Source organism: Macrobrachium rosenbergii, chromosome 55, assembly GCF_040412425.1.
Source record: "Macrobrachium rosenbergii isolate ZJJX-2024 chromosome 55, ASM4041242v1, whole genome shotgun sequence".
Taxonomy (NCBI): Eukaryota; Metazoa; Arthropoda; class Malacostraca; order Decapoda; family Palaemonidae; genus Macrobrachium; species Macrobrachium rosenbergii.
Window position 1 is genome coordinate 78908316 of NC_089795.1, and position 26847 is coordinate 78935162.

Consider the following 26847-nt stretch of genomic DNA (forward strand, 5'->3'; position numbering starts at 1 on the left):
GAAAATTAACCGTTCCCCATCTTGAAAAATGCAGTTTAAGGATCTCATTGGCTAGCACCTTTCTCCACACGAAAAACAAAACGTAAAAAGAAAATAGGATAAAGAAAAAAATAAATAAGGAACTTCGGGTGAAAAGTCTTTTATCCCTTTATACTTGCAGCTCCTTTTTTTGAACTTGAAAGGTCTCATCTTTTTGTCTGCATGGTAGTGAAGAGACAAAAATAGCTTAATGACCTGCTAGAGGAGATCTCACTGTGAGTTTTAAAGTTTAGCAAAGCGAAATTAGTTTTTGATATGTCTTTGAGCTTCTTAATTAAACGATTTATGATCGTTATGTCATCAACTTTTTTTTTTTTTTCAAAAGAAGGGAGGATTAGAATCATGGACACATCAGACCTTTTATGGAAGCACGAAGGTATGCAGCTAAAATGTAAACTTACAATAGATTATAATTATATAATATATATATATATATATATATATATATATATATATATATATATATATATACAGTATATATATATATATATATATATATATATATATATATATATATATATATATATATATATATATATATATACATACATACATACATACATACATACATACATACACACACACATACACACACACACATACATAATTGTACGCATGGGATGTGTGTAGATGTAGGCTGTTGAATAGCGAAATATGTGAAGAGACGGAGCAGGGTGTGTTCACATGGAGATATTGGACTTGAGGCAGGCACCTGAGGAGTTTCTCATTCTGAATAATTTTCAGAAAATGAAGAAATAAACTAATCCTTGAATCGGCATTTGAAAGATCCACCATTGCATCCTCTGACAATTTTTTGGTCTTCTCATTCTTATTAAGTGCTGGACTGTCTTGCCTGTGCAAGATTTTTTAAATCCATTTTTCTTCCAGTTTTGGTGATATCTTTAAAACACTAATAACATGCTCTGGGCTATCGTCTCCCTTATTTTTTATTATTATTATTATTATTATTATTATTATTATTATTATTATTATTATTATTATCATTTTATAATTCTTCATTATACTTATACGGTCAATCATTTTCATTTCACATAGGGTATATTTTCTTGGTAGGCCACTTCTGCACCTTCCTTTTTTCCACTATCATGGTTACTTTTGGTTTCCTTATAGCAGAGTGGCCTGGAATAACCCCAAATATCCCAGTATTCGCCTCTCCTGGTATGCATCTGTATTGAAGTCTTTTTCCACTTGAATTACTTCCTTCAAATGCATCTGAAGGTCATCTACGTCATTTCCTCTGGTACGTATGGGCATGGCATCATACCATCAAAGTTATTCTCTGTCATGCGTTTGCTACTGCAGTTATTATTTAATTACTGTATACAATAACGGTTTTTCAAAAGGTCTTGCAGTTCCTCGTCACTCGTCCACGATTCGACTGATCTCGTCTTTTGTCTGTGTAGCTTCCGTTATGTAATGCCCTTAAAGGTTCGATTGGCTTCCGTTAAGTAATGCCCTTCAATTTTCGATTTTCTTCCGTTATGTAATGCCCTTGAAGGTTCGATGTAGCTTCCGTTATGTAATGCCCTTAAAGGTTCGATTAGCTTCCGTTAAGTAGTGCCCTTCAATTTTCGATTTTCTTCCGTTATGTAATGCCTTTGAAGGTTCGATGTAGCTTCCGTTATGTAATGCCCTTAAAGGATCGGTTAGCTTCCGTTAAGTAATGCCCTTAAACGTTCGATTTTCTTCCGTTATGTAATGCCCTTAAAGGTTCGATGTAGCTTCCGGTATGTAATGCCCTTAAAGGTTCGGTTATCTTTCGTTATGCAATGCCCTTAAACGTTCGATTATCTTCCTTTATGTAATGCCCTTAAAGGTTCGATGTAGTTTCCGTTATGTAATGCCCTTAAAAGTTCGATGTAGCTTCCGTTATGTAATGCCCTTAAAAGTTCGATGTAGCTTCCGTTATGTAATGCCCTTAAAAGTTCGATATAGCTTCCGTTATATAATGCCCTTCAAGGTTCGATGTAGCTTCCGTTATGCAATGCCCTTAAAGGTTCGATGTAGCCTCTGTTGTGTAATGCAGTTCGATATTATTGGACAGAAAACAGTTTGCTTTTAACTTGCTACACCAAAACTAATCTGTCTCGACTCTTGATAGCAAAGTTCCATTTTTATCACACTGCCTCACTTTTCCTCTTTTCTCTTTATGAGCTTCGTGGAATTTTTCATACCAAAGGCTTTGTTTTTACTCCCAAACATTTTCCTGTTTACCAGACATAGTCATTAATGAGCTCTATAAAATTTAGTGCGAACCTATGTGCATTAGCACCACACATTTTTTACAGTCGTTTCGGCCGCCCTTTTCTCTCTGCAGTTTTAAAATAATCCTCAGTGTGTGTCTTTCCGAACTAATATGTCAACCAAAGGAGAATGAAATAAAACTTCCTTTGTCAACAATCTCATCAGATAATCGCCTCCATAAGAGACTGATTTTCTCGGATTACCAGTTATTTTTTCATTTTTTTTTTCAGTATTACAGCTTTACTTACTTCATTCACAGCTACACCCCCTACCATTCTTAATACCTGCATCGCCTGCCACTACCTTATCCTTCGCCTTTCAGCAACTCATCAAAAATTATCATCTCCCTCCCTTTACGTACATTTCGTTTTCTTAGCACTGTTTTATAATAATTCTTTTACCTTGACAATTCATTGCCACTTTTAATTTCCATTTGCATTTCCTTGTGCCTTTTCCTAAGCTTCCGTTGTCTTCCTTCGTAACTTATTCATAAGAGGTGTCTTTTGTTACTCTTACTTTTTGTTGATATTCACGTACATACGTAAATCACACACCATGCTAGGTTTTATGGTTTTGCAGAGCATACAATAAGGGGCTTTGTTGATGTTACAAGGATATTTCAAGGTGCGTGGGCTTCCTAATGCAGTCTATTAAAAGCCCACTTGATTAAGTTAGCGAGAAAACCTCTGTACTAAACTTCGCTATTAGAAACCTAATCAAAGACGATTTGATTCTTTCCGTGCCCTTTTTTCTTTCATTCTGCTTGAAGGTTATTTTCATCGCAAGATCCAGTTCTTACGTCGTCCAGGATTGAATCCTTCTCTTACTTATTTTAGATTTTTGAAAATCTGGAAAAGAAGTATTATCTGAGATTTTAATTTTAATTGATCGTCATGTTTTATTCGAGGAGATGGTTTTACTCTTGTTCATCCTAACATACATATGTTTATATATATGTATATATATATATATATATATATATATATATATATATATATATATATATATATATATATATATATATATATATATATACATACATACAATATACATTATATTACATAATGCCACTTGAACAAAGTTAACTCCTATTTTAATTTATATATATATATATATATATATGAGATATATATTTTTAAATATCTTATATATATATATATATATATATATATATATATATATACAATGTTTGAGTCAAAATTTATGGTAATCTAGACATTTAAATGTATTTCTTTGTGTCGAGAGTTGGATATGGTAATAAACGTTTAAAAGAATGGACGGGTTTGGCACAGAACCACTTAAACGAAGCGTTGGCGCCGCATTTAATAACTGTATTTCAGTGCTTTCTAATAAAATAAAACAACGGTAATCCAGACGTCTTCAAGAAAGTTCATCATTTACCATTGTAAACAGGTTTCATGCCTTCGGTTTAATAATACAACGGCAGGAAATGTTATTAAACGCTATTACTGCATTCATTAGTATTACATGGTTATGTAACTCTGGCATCATGAATATAGAGGGTAATGAATCTGGAGATCAAACATGCATTTCAGCATATGTTTAATTATAAAAGCCAAAGATATATTGCTAACTAGTCCAAATTATATAAATCTACGATTACATGGGTCATAAATATATAATATTGTATATCTCTGTTATGCCAAAGGAATAATTAATTAATAAACTTTTTGTACCTAAACATAGTTAATAAACGTTTGTGAGGGCGCGCGCACAGAAACACACACACACACAACACACACACATATATACGTTTCTGTTCGGTTTAATAATACAACGGCAGGAAATGTTATTATATATACTATTCATTAGTATACGGGTTATATCTGGCATCATATATATATACGAATCTGGAGATATATATATATGTATAATTATATGTACATACAACTAAGGTATACTTGTTATATATTAATTAATAAACTATGTATACATACATACGATCCTGTCAAGATTCAGAATATATATATATATATATATATATTTATATATATATATATATGATTATATATATATATATATATATATATATATATATATATATATATATATATATATATATATATATATATATATATATGAGCCTCAGATGGCTCGGTTTGGTAGAGCAGCAGCATCGACCTCATAGAGGTCTGTGGCGCCGGTTCAAATCCGCAGCCGACTGATCAGAGAAGCAGACACTTTGCTATCCATGTATACACCCCGGGATTATGTATGTAATCAACGGATAGGTTTGCTGAAAGCAAATGGGTGTTACAGACTATCAATACACATAAACAAAGCCACCCTTAACATCTTCTAAAACATAACAGACACCTCACACGTCTCAAACTGTCGACCTAACCACCAGTTCTCCTCGCTGCTGGGAGAAAGGGAGCTGAGGATTTGATATGATACATGTACACATTCGTTGTCGGGTCTGGGGTATGTCAGGCAGGCAGCTTGATCGAGGCTAAGGCCTACCCCAACGCCAAATCAAAGCCCCTTCAAAAAAGAAGGCATCATGCTTACCCCATACAAAAATGGGAGAAAGCACGTTAAAAACGAAGAAAAATATATATATATATACACATATATATTTATATATTCAGCATTAAACGATTTTCCCTACGGGAAGTGACTCCAGAGAAAAACCCAGGGGTCATACCACATTCATACTTAATATCTGATGAATAAGGAATGAACTCCCTGTGTAGTAAACTTCCACAACATTAACTACTTCATAGCGTACACAGAAGGCTCACCAGCAGTGCATCAAAACTCTCCTGCAAGCACTGCACCTTTCATCTCTATCTTTCATCCACTCTCATTCTGCCTGGATAATAAACCCTTTCCTTTCCAATATCTTTTTCACGCCTTATATTCAACGGTTTTTAGGTCTTCTTTTCCTTTTCCTTTCCCTAAGTATATAGTTTTCACTCCAACCTATTATCTATCTCCCATTCTTTCCACTTGTCGAAACCATCTCAAAGCAATCTGATCCATCGTTTCACCTACAGCACCATTTTGTCACTTACATGTTATCTCCGTACTTATTACCTTCGCAATTCTTGTTACGTCGCATACAATACTCAAGTAATTTCTTGCTCCAATTTTTATCCTTTTTTTTTTTTTTCTTCATCCGTAATCAGCACCCACACTCGTTCTTAAACTTATTGTGTACTTATTTTTATTACCTACCGTATGATTTGCTGAATACTGGGAAATAATAAGTGAAGTTTCGTAACGTTATGTAAAGCACATGTGAACTTTGGATCTTGGGTTTACCAGGATTTTGAAGAACAGCAAGAAACCATACGGAACGTGGGAAATATGAACTAGTAGCCCATCAAGCTAAGTTTTCCGTTAATTGTGTAAGATAATACATACATACGTGATATGTGTATATATACTTGTATATGTATGAGTGCTGTATGTGTATTCGTGTATGTGTGCAGGCTCACAAGGAATTCCATTTTATGTATGTGAGTTCATAAAACATCTTTTCTTTAAATTAGAACTCAAACTTTGGATGCAAAATTTAAGCTCGTTGTTATTGCAATTAAAGACGATGATGTGCGACTTCAAGCAAGATAAATTTCTCCTTTCATTGACATGCAAACATCAGTATAAATGCATAGTATGGTATCGATCTTAGTTTAATGATCTTATGAAGACAAAGAGGACTTTCTTGGGCTGGGCAAGGTGACTAGGCGCCCTTACTCCACTTGTATCTATATACTGTATGTCGCAGGTTTTACTTATATACCGTAATCCATTTTTTTGATAGATAAACGTTCTGCTTCTTCTCATAAATTATTTCTCACTTTGTTTTTATTCTAATTTTCTGATTACAACACTAACAGTTTAGACGTTGCTTAAGCATTCTACAAAACAATGCCTGTTTCCAAGAGGGACGCGTTCTCTCTCTCTCTCTCTCTCTCAGCTAAGCTTGTTTTGACATCTAATCATCATTATTGAAACTCGTCAAATGTTTCCCGGTAGTGTTCATTATGCAGTTCACTTTCCCTTTGCTTATATATTTTAACGCTTGAGGCTATAATCTCAAGTCCATAAATAATTGACGCTAACTGAACTATTCTTGTGATCTGTGGTTACAGTTTCAGAGGAGAGAAAATTCCTATTATTCCTGAGTCTCACGCAATATTCTCCGGATAATTATTGGAGATATTTTATTAATAAATTTTGATGGTACATAATGGGGACTGGATAACAGTGGTGGAGTATTTCAGGTGAAAGTTTATTGCTGCATTGTTCTGAGCAGATGTAAGAGATTCTGTTTATGATTTTTCCAACATCGAAAAATATTGCTGTGGTATAAGGACACGTATCTGGTATGCGTCTTGTTAATTTCATTTTTAGCGTTATTATTAACAGGTACATATCGTGTGAATGAATTTTCCTGCTAACTGATATTGCCTTTAGGAGACATTTCCACAAGGTTCTCCTAATTTTGATTTATTACAAGCACTCCATACCTACCTTATCCCTTTCTCTGTCACTTAATTTTGCATTTAAATCGCTCAGCACCACCAACCTTTTTTCGTTCTCCAAACAAACCAGGAGTGATTGTGATTTTTTTTCTCTTTTTCTCTGCCATTCTTGGACCACATATCTTAGTATCAAAAACTTTTGACCCCGTATTCTTTGGACTTACACATTCGTGCCCTTTCACCTTACTCCATTGCCATTGTAAAATATACAATAACTCATTCCTTTGGTGTCACTAAGTGCCATAATGCTTATTCATCCCTTCCACACCACTTCCACGCATATTCAAAATTCCAAGACTGTAAATTTGTAATTGTGGGTTGCAGAAGCGATATACTTTCCCCATTCAGTCAAGATAACATTGTTTTATTTAGTTGGTAATATTTCTATAATCTTTTAATATTGTTTTTTAAGATAGCGCTACATATTACGTCTACCGTGATATATGAAGTACCCACAGGTTTTAAAGATGAAGCATCGTACGGCTGCACAATAAATATATGTAAAAGTCACTGTTTGTCTAAGACCTTTTCATTAAAAGCTCTTGTTTATAATACGAGGTATACTTTTCAGTATATGAATTATTCACAAGGCAAACATTTAGTGTATGACATAAATGAAATCCTATTTAGCATTCAACTGCGTAATCATTTAGGAGTAGTTAAGTACTTTTGAGTATGTGAGGTAACTTAAGTCACCAAAACTTTGGGTTGTGCATTTTTATATTTCAATTTGCATTTGCTCACAATAGCAGTGAGTAATGTAATACCCGAAGCGAATAAGCTAGATAAATTTATTATCGGCGTTTGTTAATTTGATCTCATATCTTTAAAACAAGGCGAAAGAGTTTCACGCCTATGAATGGAAATTGACAGATATGATACAGGTATCCTTTGGCATTATTCCTTTCTAGAAAATAATTAACTAACCTTCTAATTATGATTTACGCTGCAGAATCTACCATCCCGAGCGCTCGTATCAAATCCCATACGAATGCGCATTTGTATGTTTGAATCCAATTTTCGTTCTGGTAATATGAGTAGAAATTTAAAGTAATTAACCGTTAGGGCGAGTTCCTCGCTGGCTTCTTCGATGTGATTTAGTTCGGTTGCCACGTTGGTCCTCAGGCTTCGCACCTAATTGATTTCTTTCGCCCAGAGTATTAACCGAGATACAATTAAAAAAAAAAAGTAAACGGGGTTTGCTATATTCTTGATTACTGCTCTCCGTTGTAACTCATATACAGTTACTGTTAAAGTACTGCTTTATTTTTAAACAATTTTATATGAAAAATGGCGCTGCGTACATCCGTGAGAGTTGATGAAGTAGCTTCTCTGAATGATTGGTTTTTCGGCCGTAAAGTCATTTACACAAAAGTCCATATGCTTCAGTTTCCTGTTGGCATCAAGTGCCTTCATAACAGTGTGATGTATGGTACTATGCTGTTATGATGAAAAAATTTTTTTTTTTTTAAGATTTTTTCATTCATGTTATTTACCAGTGATTTAATATTTTTAACATTTAATGAATGAACTTTGACAAACTGCAATCTTCACTCTCTCTCCTTTCATTTATTTGACTAATCAAAGTCATAAAGAGAAGTATATTATTTAACTAGGTTCGTATTTCGTGTATCCTCCTACTGGATGTGTAAAATCGGTTGGAAGATATTTCAAACTTTCCAAGTAAATACATTTTCCCTGAAAAAAAAAAAGTGCGCTTAAAGCTCCTCTTTTTTGCACAGCAAGAGAGTACCCTTTTAAAGGAGACGCTGAAAGCGCCGCAGACAGAAATTCTGTTTGAAGTCAAGCATATTTATTTACTAGTCAACTTACGTTTCTGTTTTATATTTTAACATCGCGAATGTGCTTTTATGACTCATGGAAGATTCATTTTCGAATCTTTATTTGCAACCCCTGAGTGGGGTTTTTCATTTCGCCAAATTTGAAAAGACTAGATGTTGCAATTCCTCCTCATTTCTTGCGAGACCATTTTTTTTTATTGGCTCGCGAATTCTCCTAAATGCTGAACCCAAATATTTCAGAAGGCTCGCTGATGAGAGGCTTTTCATGCCGAGCTTTCTCGTTGCAAAAATATCACTTTTGCACATGGAAGCGAAGACTTTGATGCGTTTTGATCTTTGTGACTTTTTTTTTTTTTTATCTGTGTCGTTTCGTAGAACGTCTCCAAAAGTAGTCTCTAAATCGAAGTAGAAACTGAATGGAAGAGTTTTATATTAATGTTTTACGGTTTACATCGGTTGCTCCTAATGCTCAGAGGTTTTTTTTTTTTTGTTAAAGGTTTAAAAGATTTTGATCGCAACGATGCTGTTAGACATTTACTCTTATTTTTTCATATTCTGAGAGTTGCATTTTAGGACCTTGGTTTCTCTCGGCTTTCATTCAGGTTATTTTGGTCTTTAGTAGGATGTATGATGAATGAAAGTTACATCAAATGATTCACCGGCACCAGCTGCAGGAGATACGAGATGCAAGTTGTAAGACTGGGTTTTAGTTTGTATATTTGATGCCGTAAAGGATTAATTATTTTTCCTAACCCGCAGTGCGTCTAATTCACAGGAAACGTTGGAAAAGCAAGCTTACCCACTGGGAGAATTGAGATTTACGAAAAACAAAATGAAAACGAAACATTTCTATCTGAACCTCCCTTCACCTGCCAGAAACTCTGAAGTAGGAAGATGTATGAAATATAAACTAGGTTATATAATACTTCTCATTATGACTTTGATCAGTTAAAGTTAAGTATACGTTAGTTTAACCAGACCGCTGAGCTGATTAACAGCTCTCCTAGGGCTGGCCCGAAGAATTAGATTTATTTTACGTGGCTGGGAACCAACTGGTTACCTAGCAACGGGACCCACAGCTTATTGTGGAATCCGAACCTCGTTATGACGAGAAATGAATTTTTATCACCAGAAATAAAGTCCTCTAATTCTTCATTGGCCCGTCGGGGAGTCGAACGCTGGGCCAACAGCGTGCTAGCCGAGAGCTCTACCTACCCTTCCAATGAAGAATGACTTTGATCAGTGGAATAAATAAAAGGAGACAGGATGAAGATTGCAATTTGTCAATATTCATTCATTAAATGTTAAAAAGATATTAAATTATGGGTAAAAAATCATGAATGAAAACCCGCAACTTCCCTTCCTGCACTGACGGCAGGTTGCGATTTTTCCCAGGCCAGCCTCTGTCGTTACAGTCACCGTGATGGTATGCCAGTACCTGGCTGCCTTAGCGAAGGTAATCCTCCTGGGAGCATCAGGCTCACCGGAGGACCTCCGTTATCCTCCTTCTTCATTCTCTTCGTTCTTCCTCGGGTTCGGAATCTTCCTCCTCTCGTTCGGCGGGGCTGCGACCTTCCCGACTATCCAGAACGATATGAGAGACAGGTCCAAGTTCTCGCACAGTCTCGTTATTGCTTTCACTGGTGAGTTCAAAGGCTCCGGAAGACTTCCACTTTGCGAGAGACTTCGAAGCTTTCCGGTGCTCGATGGTTATTTTTGGGGCGGATTTGAGGACCCCGGTGAAGGAGGTCGTTGCTGCGAATTTTTTTTTTTTTTTTTTTTTTTTCTATTGGAGAATTCTAATCGTCTTTCTAGAATGGATTTTTTAAACACTGATGTTACAGGAAATATAGCAAAATTACATACGCATTGCATTATTAACATATCTTTCCTATTATGTTATTACCTTCAAGAGCTATAGGCAGTTTACAGAACATGCATATATACCCGACGAGAAGATTACAATAATGAGGCTGTTTGAAGTATTTTTTTTTTTTTAGTAATTATGTTCACATTGTTCATGTTTATCTTGATTTCAAAAACATAATTGTTAAAAAATGTACGTCATCTCGTTAATGATTAGTTTTCATTTTCATAAAGGATCAGAGGTTGGGGATTATGGTACGTAAAGAGGATGGGTAGCAGGAATTATTATCATAATTGTTTTGTTCATAAACTCACCGGAATTAGCTGTACTGTATCGCCGTGTTACACAACAAATTGGTTTCTATCCCCTTGCCAGACTAACGATAATCATCTAGTTTCATTCTGGTGATGTATTGATCTTCGAGTCTGTCATATGCTTCTGTGCTTTATCCGGGGTTCAATGATGCCCTTTGTTGGCTGAGTCGGTTGAGCTTCAGACTGTCACTCGATGGGCCGGAGTTCAATTCCACCGACCGGCTGATGAAGAGTTAGAGGAATTTATTTCTGGTGATAGAAATTCAATTCTCGCTATAATGTGGTTCGGATTCCACAATAAGCTGTAGGTCCTGTTGCTAAGTAACCAATTGGTTCTTAGCCACGTAAAATAAATCTAATCCTTCTGGCCAGCCCTAGGAGAGCTGTTAATCAGCTCAGTGGTCTGGTAAAACTAAGGTATACTTTTTTCAAGAAGAATGTCTGATACAGGTTTAAGTTGGAGGTGTTTGTTTTTCATAATAATGCATTGCTCCTTATAAATGTAATTATTTAAATTAATGAGAGAAGAACGCGTGGATATTATGAATATGAAATCATAGACTATAACAGTTTTTACGTCCTGTATTGATGATAGGTTTTCATTTGTAGAGAGTTCGATGGAAATATGTTGATGTTTATATTTAATTTTTTTTAGTAACTCATAAAAAGTTTAGGTAATAATACGCTTTAATTTATCGCCAAATATATGAGCTATATATTTTATAAGTTCTTATCTAACAGTTATTGTGTTTGTTTCCCCAGCACCATAAGTATATAAAAACATATAGGGGAACCCCTGGTGAAACCCGGGTATATAATATGTTGGGAAAATAAAAATTATTATTATTATTATTATAATTTGGCAGCAGACCCTCTTTTAAACAGGTTCTATTGAATATTATTGCTGCTTCAGCTGCATTTATTTTGTAGAAGACTTTTTCTATTTTCCTTATTGCGGACTTCTCTTCAGTGGAGGTGCGTGCTAACAGCTCGCCTATATTTGTCATTTCATGGGGGAAAAGTCAAAATCTGGATTCTGCTTCTTTATATATTCTATACAGTTAGTTCTATACAATTGTTGCCGCGACGTTTCGACAGACTCTTCTGTCATTCTCCAGCGGGAGGTAGTAGAGGACTGGCAGATTGCATAGGTCCTTCTGAATTTATACACGGGCTTCAGCGGGGGGTCATGGATGGCGAATTCTGATTGGTTGCAGTCAGCGAACTTCAAGCCAAATTTCTGCGGCGAAGCTCGATCCTGACAGATCTTCGCAACCTGGGAATGTCATTCATTCCAGCGTTCCCATTGGCCTGCCGTTGCTTGATGTCATGCCGGCTGACATCATCGGTAGTTTGGCTGCTATTGGGCTGAGGATGAATGAATTATTATTATTATTATTATTATTATTATTATTATTATTATTATTATTATTATTATTATTATTCAGATCATGAACCCTATTGATGTGGAACAAGCCCACAGGGGCCATTGACTCGAATTTCAAACATCCAAAGAATACGGTAATAGGAAATACAGAAAGAGGAGAACAGTTATTAGAAAAAAATAAATAAATAGAAAAAAAAAATTTCAGTAAATTATTAAAAATACAAGGAGAATTGTTTTAGGGTAGGGTCTGTAATCAATATCAATCACGAAACATTAAAAGAACAAAGATGGTACAAGGACAACCTGCAACTATTATTACTTCTGTTACTTGCTCATATACGAAGACCGAAATAGCTTGTTTTAGCATTCGTATTTGTTCTAGTTCTCGTATTATACGGCTCTCTGCCCGCCGCCGTCGGGTATGGAATCTTGGGATCATAAGTAACTACCAACATTCTCCAAGCCATATCGGGTCCTGAGGTCACGGTCATCAGGAGTTTGACCTTCGTTCACCTGAAGAATCTGTTATTATTATTATTATTATTATTATTATTATTATTATTATTATTATTATTATTATTAAAGCCCCTTTTACTTATTTTTATCGATCTCGTTTAAAAAAAATAACACCATCCCAATTTTCGAGAATGTTCACCAGATAGAAAGTTCTGTGTGTGCATGCGCGCGCGGCGTATGTGTATAGTTTTTAAATCACTTCAAATACTACTGTCACCTATGGTAGATAAGTAACCTGGGTTCCAGATCTCTGTAATACCCTTTTGAAGCATTTCTTACATCTAACTTAAATTTCGATATTTGCGCTGAAACTAGCTACAAGAATTGTAATTTCAGCACGGATTTCGATATAGATATATTGAATATTGATGCAGTGAAAATTAGCTAACAGCTCAAAAAAATTATTCACACTTCATTTTCCTTGTGGCCTGCGGTAGCAAACGTATTATGCAATGAAAGCTGCAATTATTTTGAAAGTGAGTAAACAGCTCGTAGACTAAGATTTGCGTTCTCTCTAGTGTTATTAAATGGCAGCCTACTTCAATTTAAAATTTATAATTATTTGTCATTTCGTAGTGTTTAAGCCGTCTCCCTTTAAAAATGGCTCGAGAGACAGAACAGGAAAATGGTGAGAGCTACATTCAACCTTCAACTTATTATTCACATAGTATACCGATTGAAGTGTCAAGCTAATGTGATATCACGGATAGAAGACAATATAACAGTTATAAGGTAGACATTGGCCACGCCTAAATAAAATAAAGGTTTTTGAAAGTGAAAAAAGCTTTAGATGAATGGTGGTTGATCAGTGAATTTCCATTTACGATTTCGCATCCACCGCTTTGAAATTTGAATTGAATTTCGTTACAGCGATGAACAAAAAGTATAATAGGAAAGTGATACAATGAGTATTTTGGTCTGTCATCCAGTGTGCCTTTGTTGAATATTCTTTTGTTGAAGTTTCATTGTCGCATTGCATAATTTTTTTTTTTACCAATATCCAAGAGTATTTTTTCTGGCTTATTGATTATGTTGGAATATAAAGAATAAAAATCGACCTTTTAATATAAATTGCTTCAGTTCTAAATAGTTTTTCCAGTGACAAAGTATGACAAAGTATGGACATTGTGGGACAAACGTGAATAAAAAAAATCACAGTGTATAACCATCTGTTGAACGTTGGTATTATTATTTTTTTTTTTAGACATTTATATTGATTTCATATCTACTTAGCTTTATTTCGATCTATTCATCAATACTTATGTGCCCTTTTCTTGCATACACAAACACATGTCTGTATGTATGTATGTATTTTTAAATGCAGTTGCTAATGCTATGCTCTACCTAATATTCTTCTTGAAGAGCAAGAAAATGAAGTAAGAGAAAATTAGACTTAACCATAAAAAAAATACGGATCTGCATCGTAAAGAGTGGAGATATAAGTTACGGTAAAAGGAGACAAATGGGATTTCAAAGAATGGAATTGGGGATGACAAAAGATTCTCTGGAGTCAGTTAAAGGTGATCAGACATGGCTGAAATGAGCGTGGTCACTAGTATTTTTTCCTTGCAGAAGCATACTGGCATGAAGTTTTTAAAAGATGCAAATTTATAAAATTTTATGAAAAGTTTTCTGATTATTATTATTATTATTATTATTATTATTATTATTATTATTATTATTATTATTATTATTATTATTATTATTATTATTATTATTTGTACGTGTGAAACCTGCACAAGTGTATTTCCTGTATGTGTGTGTTCCAGTATAAATGCATATGTTTTTCATTTGTTTTAAAATCATGCTCATTCATCACAGCACTGAATGACCTCATTGATCCCAGTGCTTAGCCTGTGGCCTATGCCTCATATTCCATTCCATTCCATACTGCCAACAAATGAAGAGATTTGGGTTCAAACTCTTTACGTCGTAGTGATAGTAGACAGCTAAAGTTCAAGTTGTAGGATGGTTTTGGAAGGATTTGAGTTGTGACCTTTTGTCTGGGCTAGACTGAACTAGTGCCTGTTGATGCAGGATTTAACAGTTACCAGAGAAAAAGACAAAACTAAACTCTCTTGTACACAAACACTACAAAATCGTGCAGGAATATTATCCAGGAACTGTGAGCAAAAATACAGGGGTTGGCATGAGAGTTTTAACGAGTGGAAGAAGGGGAGTTACAGACTGAATAACAACGTTTTACCATTTCGCAAAGAAGGCAAACTAAAGACCCATATTAGTGAAGAGAAGAGGAAAATTGACTTATTTAAGCTGTCGAGAACGTGTTCCGTAAAATCTAGTCATTTTTAACAAGTAGAGAGAAGGTCAGTTATTTCCGAGTTCCTCTTGTACTGAGTAATGTCCTTTCTTCTTTAAAAGGACAGAAATACAGTGACTCCTAAGAGATATAAAAGAAACTTAAACAGACGAAAGGCAGCTAGTTTAACTCGGTCAAGAACGGTGTATGGAAAGTCTTCCCGGTCACAGGAACATTATTCCTTCCAAGAACGGATAATTCCTACATGTATTTTCAAAGAAGGACATTTTACAATAAGAGAACATTCAGCTGTCTAAAGTGACAGCAAGCCAGTGTCACAGTAAGAACTTTCAAAGACATGGTACAGATCACTGTTAACCCTAAAACTATAGAGTCAAAGCTGTTAAATTACTTCTTTGTTGAACTACAACGTAGGCAAGAGCGTTATGAAAAAGGGTTGAGGAAGAAAAGCACATTAAACCTTAATATCCTTCGGTACTTTCAGAAGCAGAAAACAAAATTCCACATTCACAAAATTTTATTTTACGCTTTTAAGTTAGTGGTATAAAAATAGAGCCTTTTAGGGCTTCTTTCCGTTAGGCCATATAGAAGATTAAACTTTTCTGTAGTTTTGCTGTCTTCAGCATTGCTAAAGTGGATTGAAAAATTCTTTGATAAGAAAATACAATTTCATGGCCCACTGTTGTGTGCATGTGAAAAAATTTACCTACTGTGAATTCTCCACATTTCATTTTATGTGTGGAGCTTTTACTGAACAATTTTTCTCTTTCTGTTTTTGTATTTTTTGTGGTGATTTGGCTTTAGCTTCCGGCGGCGGGAAGAAAAATACTTTTTTTCAGTAAAACAGATGAAAAATGTTTCAACGCGAGGTATATTTATAAGTGCTAAATTTTTTCGAATTTGATTGGTATTTTTTTCATCCGTCCATTTATCGTTTTATTTCTGACCCATGCCGGTTCCCCCTTTTGAAGGCTGGCTCTTGTCACCGCAAGTATTCCAAGTTGTTTTACATGGTTTATATATATATATATATATATATATATATATATTATATATATATATATATATATATATATACATATATATATACATATATATATATATATATATATATATATATATATATATATATATATATATATATATATATATATATATATATATATATATATATATATATATATATGTATATATATATATATATATATATATATATATATATATAAATATATATATATATATATATATATATATATATATATATATATATATATATAATATATATATATATATATATATATATATATATATATATATATATATAATAGTATATATAATATATATATATATATATATATATATATATATATATATATATATATATATATATAAGTTACAAGAGTAAGAAGAAGAGGATTAATGGAAACTAGGAAGACGAAGTAATGAAATGGTTGGTTCGTTTAGGCTGCCAGTAAGTGTACTAAGTTTTGAAAGGGAATAGGAAGACTGCTGTAGACCTTCGGACTCTGTGCAACCAACAGAGATGATGACTGTTGCTATGGATGGTGGAAAAATGGAGGCTATTCATTCATATAGGTTTTTCAGAGTAATGAGAGAAGAGGTGAGACACGGAGTAGGTGAAGCAAAGAAGGCAGCAGGGAGTGTGCAAAAGACATGGAAGAGAAGAAGAGTGTCTATAGAGTCGAGGGTAGGATTGTTTGAGTGGATCATTGAACCTACTCTTCTCTTACAGAAATGAAGTGTGGATGTTGATTAGAGAGGAAAGAAAGAAGTTGAAGTTGCTAAGATGAAATATTTGCACAGTGTTTGTAGCATAAGGTTGTGGAGATAAACTGAATTATTACAAAGGTTAGAGAAGGTAAAAGAATGGATCAGTGTTTTCAGATGGTTTAGTCATGTGGAAAGGACGGATGGCGATAGGTCAGTGAAAATAATGTATAATTTGGAAGAGGTTTTGGAAAGTAGGGTCTTTAATATCCAGGAAGCGAGAGAGTGCCCGCAAAATGGAGGTGAATGATCAAATGTGTTTAGGGGATTCGATGTTCTGCTTATTAGTCTAGCGAAGATACGCATGAAGCGGGTAAGGCTGCGCAAGTTTATCGCGATTCAGCAATTAAAGTGCGGATGTGGGAATGACCATTTTTTTTTTTTTTTTTTTTTTTTTTTAGAAACCCCTGGTTCAAAGTCACGGCTTATTGCTGAAAGAAATGCACACACACACATGTGTATGTATGTATGTATGTATGTATGTATATACAGTATGTACGTATGTGCGTGTTTGCCTCAGTGCATCTGGTGCACAAAAATGTTAGTCTTTCCTAGAACTTTTATAGTTTTATGCGACAAAAACATAGATAAGTAATGCAGTCGCTATTTTTCATGATAGTGTAGCACATATTTTTAAGATAAGAACTCCTATAGATAAAATGAGAGAGTAGGAAACTGCGAATAGATAAATGAATCCAAATGTGAAATATCTTGGAGCAATGACTAGCATCCTTAACATTGTTGCAATTTGGAGCATTGCCACATTAAGTACCTTTATGTGACTGTATAGGGCTCAAGTGTCAGTATGTTCGAGCAAAAGAATCATCATTATTATTATTATTATTATTATTATTATTATTATTATTATTATTATTATTATTATTATTATTATTCAGAAGATGAACCTAATTCATATGGAAGAAGCCCACAGGCTTCCAATATTTTTTGTGATTTCCAGATTTTTTTTTGTAATCACAAATGCTTTTGTCGGTTTTCATTATTCAAACGGAACGGCCCTTTGTGAAAAATTGCTGATTTTTCATGGAGCTTTTATTCAGTTTCTGCTTTCGTGGGGTAATATCAGAAATTTGCGGACTCTCACGAGTTTTTACAATATATACTTACAAAATTAAAATTAAAAATCATCGTTACTGTAAGTACTTGCCTCACCAACATTTCCTAATATGAAAATTTAGTTGGTTTTACCAATTTGTACGTAACAGTTTTTTTATGTCTGTTTACTTATTAAAACAAATTTCTGTATTAGCTTGTGTATGTTTGTCTTATGATTGTCACTTCCGGCTTATTCCATTCGCTCATTTGCAGTAAGTTCCTGATCCTAACAATTTCCTTTTAGTATTTATTACTGGTCTATATCACCCTTCTACCCCGGATGAATACCAGTTTTAGTGGGCCAAGGAATCCCAGAAGACGTCGGGTTTTATATGTTAATTTTTTCCAGTACATAAATGTCCAATTTATTCAAGCGATTCTTAATATATGTCACTTATGACTGATTGGTCATTGTCTAACAAATGCTTGTCATTTACACTCTTGTATAGATTGTAGTGTAATTTCTGGACTGTTCGTGATTACTCATTTTGAAGAAAATTTTATATTTTCCATTACCTAGTTCTCAGTAAATAATCATTTGGGTCACTTCGGTGACTTCTACAAGATAGTACTTTTCATCTTAATGATTCTCCGTAAATAACATTCTTCTCTTCAGTTCTGTTATTCACAGGAGTCAAGTTATAAATTTTACCAGTAACTCTAAAATACCAGATGGCGGGTCGAAGCACTGAGTACCCTAAAGTATTTGACTTTATAATGATATGAATATTTCATTAACTAGAATTCGGGTGGCGTCGCTGCTGCTTGAGGTCGAGTGTTGTCGTCCTGGACGTTGTACTTGGGATGGCTGTCCCCGATTTTGGAGTCATCCTCAACCTGGTGGCCGGATCTGCCATTGCTTTCATGTCTTTTGTGATGCCTCCAGTTTGCTACGTGAGGCTTTGTGATTCGAAGGATGACCTGCGTAATCCTATGAGTTAAGGATGGCCGGATTTCTTACCGTGGATTTAAAACTAAACCAATGTTCGTCACAGCATATTTTCTTTTATATATTTTTAGATAAAAAATATTAGTAAAGGTATATGGAGACCGATATTAGCACACACACACAAACAAACATATATATATAATATATATATATAATATATGTATATATATATATATATATATACATACAAATATACATACATACACACACATTACTAGAGATATACACTCCAAAGTAGTCCTTAGATATAATTTTTATTATTAGATTTCTACGAAGGTAAGCCTTAATGAACTCATTTACTGCTAACGGAAACCTATTCAGCAATTGATGTAGCCAATTAAGCTCGGCAGACTCAGTTCTTGAAATTCTATATCGGGGGATACAGTCTGTTCTTTTAGCTTCATGGCTTCATTTGTGCCAGGTGTCTGATCTCCAAGGTATGGGAGGGATTCTCTCTCTCTCTCTCTCTCTCTCTCTCTCTCTCTCTCTCTCTCTCTCTCTCTCTCTCTCACACACACACACAACCGGTGTGGAACTTTTATCATGTATTTGCTTTTGACTGATGTACCAAAAACTACTTTTTTAAATATTTATATTTATTACTTTTTTAATCATGAAAAGTATTTTGCATCAACAGAGGAAAAGTCTATCCTGAATTTCCATCCTGACAAGTTAGTTAAATAAGCCGAAGTTTTTATTTATCTGTTAACTGCTTCCTATTCTGTCGTTCACTGACTTTTATTAGGTTCATCTTCTACAGGCTAGTAGGCCTACGAGAGCGCAGCGTTTTGATGGGAGTCGTGGCCACTGGCATCGTCGGAGGAGTAGTCATGACGTTTACTGTACAGCATCGTCAGCCATAGCCGGTCGCTGCGGCCTCTAGCTGCGACCTCTTTCATTCCTTTTACTATACCTCCGCTCACATTTCCTTTCTTCCGTCTTACTTTCCACCCTCTCTTAACAATTGCTTCATAGTGCACCTGCTAGGTTTTCCTCCTGTTACACCTTTCAACCCCTCTTACTGTCAATTTCCCTTCCAGCGTTGAGTGGCCTCATAGGTCCCAGCGCTGGCCTTTGGCCTAAAGTCTATATTCTATTCTCTATTCTGTCTGTTGTTTTACACAATTTGTCAAGTTATTTGAGGAGCTGATTTGGTTTCTCCTAATGTTAACAATTCGAAAACCGACGTTGGTTTCCCGTTCGTATGAATTCAGAATGTGGAGCCGTCAGTAGAGGATAAGAAATTACTTGCTGTTATTACTCCCATAAAGTCTGTGATACTGATGAAGCACATCTGATGTTAACGACCCCAGTTTCATTTATTTTTAGGAATTCACTAGGAAAGTTGTAGAGGCATTCCTTGAGTCAGCTCCCCGATGGGAGCCTTGTTGACACTAGGCTCGGGTTCTACTTTAATCAGAAAATCTTGCGTTTTGAAGGATTTTCTCCTGGTTGCGCTTAAGTCCATTACATTATAGTACACTTAGTAGGAATCACTAGTATTTAACTGTGAACACAGAGCAATGCACTATAGTACATTGAAAAATGTATTACTACATTTTTTTTTGACAACGAAATTTTTCATCTCAGTAACACGCACTGCGTGTCGTTAAACCATTCCGTATTCTTCATTATATGCATCTCTCTCTCTCTCTCTCTCTCTCTCTCTCTCTCTCTCTCTCTCGTTTCTTAGCAATAAACCAAAGTAGCGGAAGTAATCTTCCAGTCATCCATCACACTTGGAGAGTTGCATAAGAGTCTGGAAACTGTACGTAATACACGAAAAATCCATTTTTTATGCCAAGGCCGATAAGAAGAGCAATCCAGTGCTCTCAGCCAGACTAGACTCAACAGAAACATTTTTTAATATCATATGGGAAGCCTGGTTTCTAGAGCCCCATAATGCACCGATGATCGACCTCGAAAAAGCAAAAGATTCTGTGAGGAAATGGCAAATTATCTAAGAAGTGCTAAGCGGAGGAGGAGAAAATTTCGGTAGGGTAGGAAATAAGGAAAATTCTTGTGGAAATATGTGGAAAGGGGGATAGAAAATTGAGAAACATTCCGGATATTTAAGGAAGGAAAAGTGCCTGGAAAGTTAAAGAAGAATGAGGAGAAAAAACCGTTGGGCGACGGCGGAGTTAGGAAAATAGGGAATAGTTTGCATCAGTTAAGGGTTAAAAAAGGACAGGAAACATAAAAGGCTGATCTGAAGAAAAAGAAGAAAAAAGGAATAAAGTGCAAGGAAAGTTTAGGATGATGGAAAAGAAGTTGTAACAGATGTTAAGTTCAGAAAGACTAAAGATTAACGAAAAAAATTCAGGGGATTAAAGAAGTATTCAGTAAGTGACATGACTTCTGTAATTTAATAAGTATTTGTATACTAGCATAAGAAGGAAGAGGGATACTGATTGCTAGGTAATGTAAACAGGAAAGGGACCCGTCTGACTGAACTCTCAGGCTTGCGTTTGTCATATCACTGAATACTTATTTCATGGTGTACCCTCCACATGTAGTCTTCTATCTATTCTATAACGTACATCGACGTATCCTAGCTATATATAATCCAGAAAAAAAACTTTTTTACCCGCTCATATCTCCCTTAAAAGCAACAGAATAAAACATTTCTTTTCCTGTCTTATCTCTTGTTATATGCTTCACGTTTTATGATATAATATAAGCTATATTTATATATAAAGCTTAAATTTTATATACCAGACCGTGAAAAAAAATATATGTATATATATAATATATATATAACATATATATATATATATATATATATATATATATATATATATATATATATATATATATATATATATATATATATATATATTCACATCATAAAATTAGTTTTTCAATTGAAAGATGAGATTGCAAGCAACCGCTTTCACAAGTCATAAAGAAGTTGAACCCCAGCAAACACGCTGGTATGCAAGGCAGTTAGCTTGCCCAGGTAAAACCTTAGGAGTACAGTGGTACTTGCAGGTCCTTCTTTTTATGACCTGTATGGCTTGGTTGGTAGCGGTCTCGTCTTTCAATTGAAAGACCTGTCTGATCCTGATGTGAGTCAAAAATTTATTTCTGTTCCACACGTGATTGTGTGTTGATTATATATATATATATATATATATATATATATATATATATATATATATATATATATATATATATATATATATATATATATATATATATAAACACTTTCAAAAAGAGAGAGAAAACAAGAGAAAGAGAGAGGTCCAGTGATCACCAGCGTGTTTCTATACCACAGTTGGTAGAGATACCGACAGCACTGGTCGTTCTTTGACAATTTATCTTGCTGATAAATTGAAGTCCTTCAGCCACCCTAATGCTAGAAATATGATTCAAGACTTTGAAGTTCGCTTTCGCTTGATCCGCAGTGTAATTCACAAAGGATTCCCCTTCCTGGTGGCTTTAGAATAAAAATGATAAGCTTAATAAACGAAGACGTGAAAAATGAAAAGGGAGCGCTTCTTTCCCTTTCAGATTCCAGGAATGTCTAGGTGCTGGATGCACAAGACCTTCCATGACAGAATATTTGAAAATGTCAGCGCGTTGGTTTTTTGTTACGAAACTTATTAATGCTATTTTTTTTCCTTCTCTGACGTGGAGACCAATTTCGCTAGAAGCTTTTATTGTCAAGAAGTTAATTAGAGTAAGTGACCCCTCATTTTATTTTCCTTGATTAATATGCTCCGAGTGATATTTCATCGTTGAATAATTCGACAGTATTTAACAAACATCATTATTTTTCTTCAAACACAAGAAAAAGCAATGTGATGAAAAATATTATCATGAAGATATATTAAGCTAAGTTAATTTATCTTGCGATAATCAAACGTTCATAATCTCCATCGCACAGAGAAGTAAAAATTCGACAATTTTTTTTAATGAGTCACAGGTTCATTTAAGTATAACTGAATTATATTTTTAATCAATGACTTTTTCATACTGAGAGACTGGCTACCAAGAGAACAAACATCCAAAACACGGAGGATATTGCCTGCATTTTGAAGAGTAGGAAGTTTATGAAGAGAGTGAATTACAGAATGAAATTATAGAATTCTTTCCGGCTCAACTGAAAACAGAATATCTTATGAGTTCCGCATCCCATGTGGTTATTACGTATGATTGTTATTAAAAAAAAAATTTCAGATTTGGTGGACTAGTTTAATAAACCTGCTTTTACAGTAAATCATCTTCCCCGTTAGATCGACTAAATCGTCGTTATTCCAAAACCAAAAGTCATGTGAAAATTGCGGGTTTTCATCAGTAGATAATAATTCGGTTTATGACAAACTGAACTATAGCCTATGGTTAAAGTTAAAAAAAAATTGAAATTATGGGGTATTGTGATTCTGCACATAGTATTGTTAGCATTAACTTTGATGAGAAGGAACTATACTCTTTCAGTAAAAGGGATATTCCGTATTTCATGTCCATGCATTTTCGTAAGTGATTTACTTTCGATATACATGTGATGTAAAAATGTATGTTGGATCTGGACAGGATAATGGATAAAGTTTCAAATTCTAAGCGCTCAGTTTTGTAGCTTTTAGTGTAAGAGTATATGCCTTGTGCAATCTTTTCTCTTAAATTTCATTTTCATTCATTCATCACCACGTCGAAAGACTTATTTGGTCCCAGTGCTTGGCCTTTGGCCTACCTGGTATTTCATCCTAATCCTTCGGGCCAGCTCTATGAGAGCTGATAGTCAGCTCAGTAGTCTGGTTAAACTTATTTCAATAATAGTAACTGAACAGCTCAAAGTTTTAATAATAGTAACTGAACAGCTCAAACTTTTATTGTATTAAACACATTTGTGTATATTTACGTAAATTTGTATGAAAATGAATGAGTGTATATGTGAACTAATTTGTTTTTATAGTTAACAAAGCGTTAATTACTCTGCGAAAGAGGAATCATTATGTATAAAACTTTGTTTTGGTCAGTGAAAATAAAAAAAAATTAACGCAGAATTCTGTGTAAACATCTGTGTTGAATCAAAATGAAGCATTCAATGAGATTTGTGAGACTATGATCCAGTGTTGACACTTGTCTGTATGAAAGAGAGATTTTTCTGTGCGTGTGTGTGTTTTAGCCGAATAAAGACAAAAATACTGAATACGCGTCTTTTCCTTTTACAATTGCACAAATTCCGCTGCCATCACAAGTACACACATGTCATAAATGATCATAGTCAAGCAATAATTTTTTTATTCTAAAAGAATTTATCTTCGTAATTATCGTATTGTAACAAAGATACTGAGGAAAACAAGTGCATTAATTTACCAAAGGTTATTTGGATGATTATTAGACTTTCATGAACCCAGAAATCAAACGTAACATTTTAATGATTACATGTATATGTATGAATATAAAGGAACCTGGTGTCATGTTATTTTTGTCTTGGGGCTTATTCGAAAGTGCAAGGTACGGCTGTTACCAAGTAGCAAGGTAAATAAACATACGGCTTGTAAAGTGACATTAAAAACTTTTCTTTATGTTTAATTAATGCATGCCAAGAAAAATTACTTGAAAATCATATCATTCTTTTATAGCTTTCAGCGCTCGAACGTCGTTTTACTTCATTTTACCTTTAAGAGATTTTTTGGATACAATTAATTCAGTTTCGTTACGCTTAATAAAACTTGGTTACACTTCGTCTTTATTTTGAAGTACATATAAGTGTCAGAATTAACCTTCATGATTGTCTATTTCCCTTTGGTTTCAACCTTCATCCATTGTCTATTTCCCTTTGGTTTCGACCTTCATCCATTGTCTATTTTCCTTTGGTTTCAACCTTCATCCATTGTCTATTTCCCTTTGGTTTCGACCTTCATCCATTGTCTATTTTCCTTTGGTTTCAACCTTCATCCATTGTCTATTTCCCTTTGGTTTCAACCTTCACCCATTGTCTATTTCCCTTTAGTTTAAACTTTCATCCATTGTCTATTTCCCTTTAGTTTAAACTTTCATCCATTGTCTATTTCCGTTTGGTTTAAACCTTCATCCATTGTCTATTTCCTTTTGGTTTAAACCTTCATCCATTGTCTATTTCCCTTTGATTTAAACCTTCATCCATTGTCTATTTCCCTTTGGTAAAATCTTCACCCATTGTCTATTTCCCTTTGGTTTAAACCTTCATCCATTGTCTGTTTCCCTTTTGTTTAAACCTTCATCCATTGTCTGTTTCCCTTTGGTTTAAACCTTCATCCATTGTCTGTTTCCCTTTGGTTTAACCCTTCATCCATTGTCTGTTTCCCTTTGGTTTAAACCTTTATCCATTGTCTATTTCCCTTTGGTTTAAACCTTCATTCATTGTCTATTTCCCTTTGGTATAACCCGTCATCCATTGTCTATTTCCCTTTGGTATAAACCTTTATCCATTGTCTATTTCCCTTTGGTTTGAACCTTCATCCATTGTCTATTTCCCTTTGGTTTAAGCCTTCATCCATTGTCTATTTCCCTTTGGTTTAAACCTTCATCCATTGTCTGTTTCCCTTTGGTTTAAACCTTCATCCATTGTCCGTTTCCTTTTGGTTTAAACCTTCATCCATTGTCCATTTCCCTTTGGTTTAAACCTTCATCCATTGTCTGTTTCCCATTGGTTTAAACCTTCATCCATTGTCTATTTCCCTTTGGTTTAAACTTTCATCCATTGTCTCATTTCCCTTTGGTTTATTTCAATAAATTTAATGAAAACCGTGGACTTCAAGGTCTAGGGGAGAGCTTTGCTCTTTCAGCGTTTCAATCAAAGTAACGAAACTAATCCTCGTATTTTTTTCCCCTCTCTCTCTCTCTCTCTCTCTCTCTCTCTCTCTCTCTCTCTCTCTCTCTCTCTCACATTCCTGGGAATTGGGTGATGCCATATTGCAATGGTCAGTCTTGAGAGCGAAATCCTCTGAGGGTTTAAGCTTTGCAATTTGAAAGCGGCGAGGATTGATTCGCACAGTTAGATAGCATCGGCCGGCCTTGTGTTTTCATGGAAGCTGTTACGTAGTTATTTGGCAAGAAATTTTGTATTCTGATGGATATGAATTTGAAGGGAATGGGCAGTTTTTCTCGTTTTTTAACAAACGAAGTAAATTCGCAAATCTTTCATTTGTACTTGAGATTCTAGGCAGAATTGTTGATTCTCTCTCTCTCTCTCTCTCTCTCTCTCTCTCTCTCTCTCTCTCTCTCTCTCTCTCTCTCTCTCTTCCATTTATCATTATTGTCACCCAAAAGAATCAGGTCTATATAGGCGCCATCCAAATCAAAAGATATGGAAGTTGAAGGTTAAGTAGCTTAGTCTAAATCTTGTATCTGCCTTATGGATGATTTTTCATGATATCCGCATAAAAATATTGTTTAAAATAAAAACTCTTTAGATAGATTTAGAACACCTTATTGCAGTGAGAATGATTGGGGGATAACTTTGATTAATACGCTAGGAATGTTTATGTTAAGATTATGGTTGAGAAGGTATGACATTTGACGGAAGGTTAGACAAAGGAAGGACATGTGGGTTTAGATAGAAAAGGGTTGTTTTGTTATAGGGAAAGGATATGTGTGGCATACATGGGCTCAGAGAAAGCTTATGACACTTTATATAGGTAATAGGGAGGCTGTCGAGGATGTATGGTTTACGGAGAAAATTGCTTTGAGCAATGAAAATGAAGCAAGTATTAGAGTTAGCAGAAAAGAGAGTGTCTGGTTATGTGTAAAAATTTGGCTGAGGAAAGGGTGCGTTATATCTCTGCTTTTGTTTGGTATTTTTTGGTGATGCAAGAGGTCAGAGAAATGACAGTAGTTTGTACAGAGTTGTGGGTTAAAAAGATGGGTCGTGAATGAGTGGAATGCTCGATGTTCACAAATAATACAGAACTGTTTGGGATAGTGAAAAGAAACTAATGAGATTAGTGAAGGAGATCATAACTGTTTTCAAGAGAAGAAAGTTTAGGGTAACCGTAAGCATGAGTAGGGTTATGACGGTAAGTGGG

General features: G+C 34.7%; 1 protein-coding gene across 1 annotated transcript; it reads left to right on the forward strand.

Moving 5' to 3' along the window:
* The first annotated feature begins 8108 nt into the window (after positions 1 to 8108).
* On the forward strand, positions 8109 to 18828 carry LOC136835844 (uncharacterized). Its single transcript, XM_067099691.1, has 3 exons — positions 8109 to 8245; positions 10016 to 10263; positions 18629 to 18828. Exons 1-3 carry the CDS (start codon positions 8109 to 8111, stop codon positions 18826 to 18828), a joined length of 585 nt encoding a protein of 194 aa, XP_066955792.1.
* Positions 18829 to 26847: the final 8019 nt, after the last annotated feature.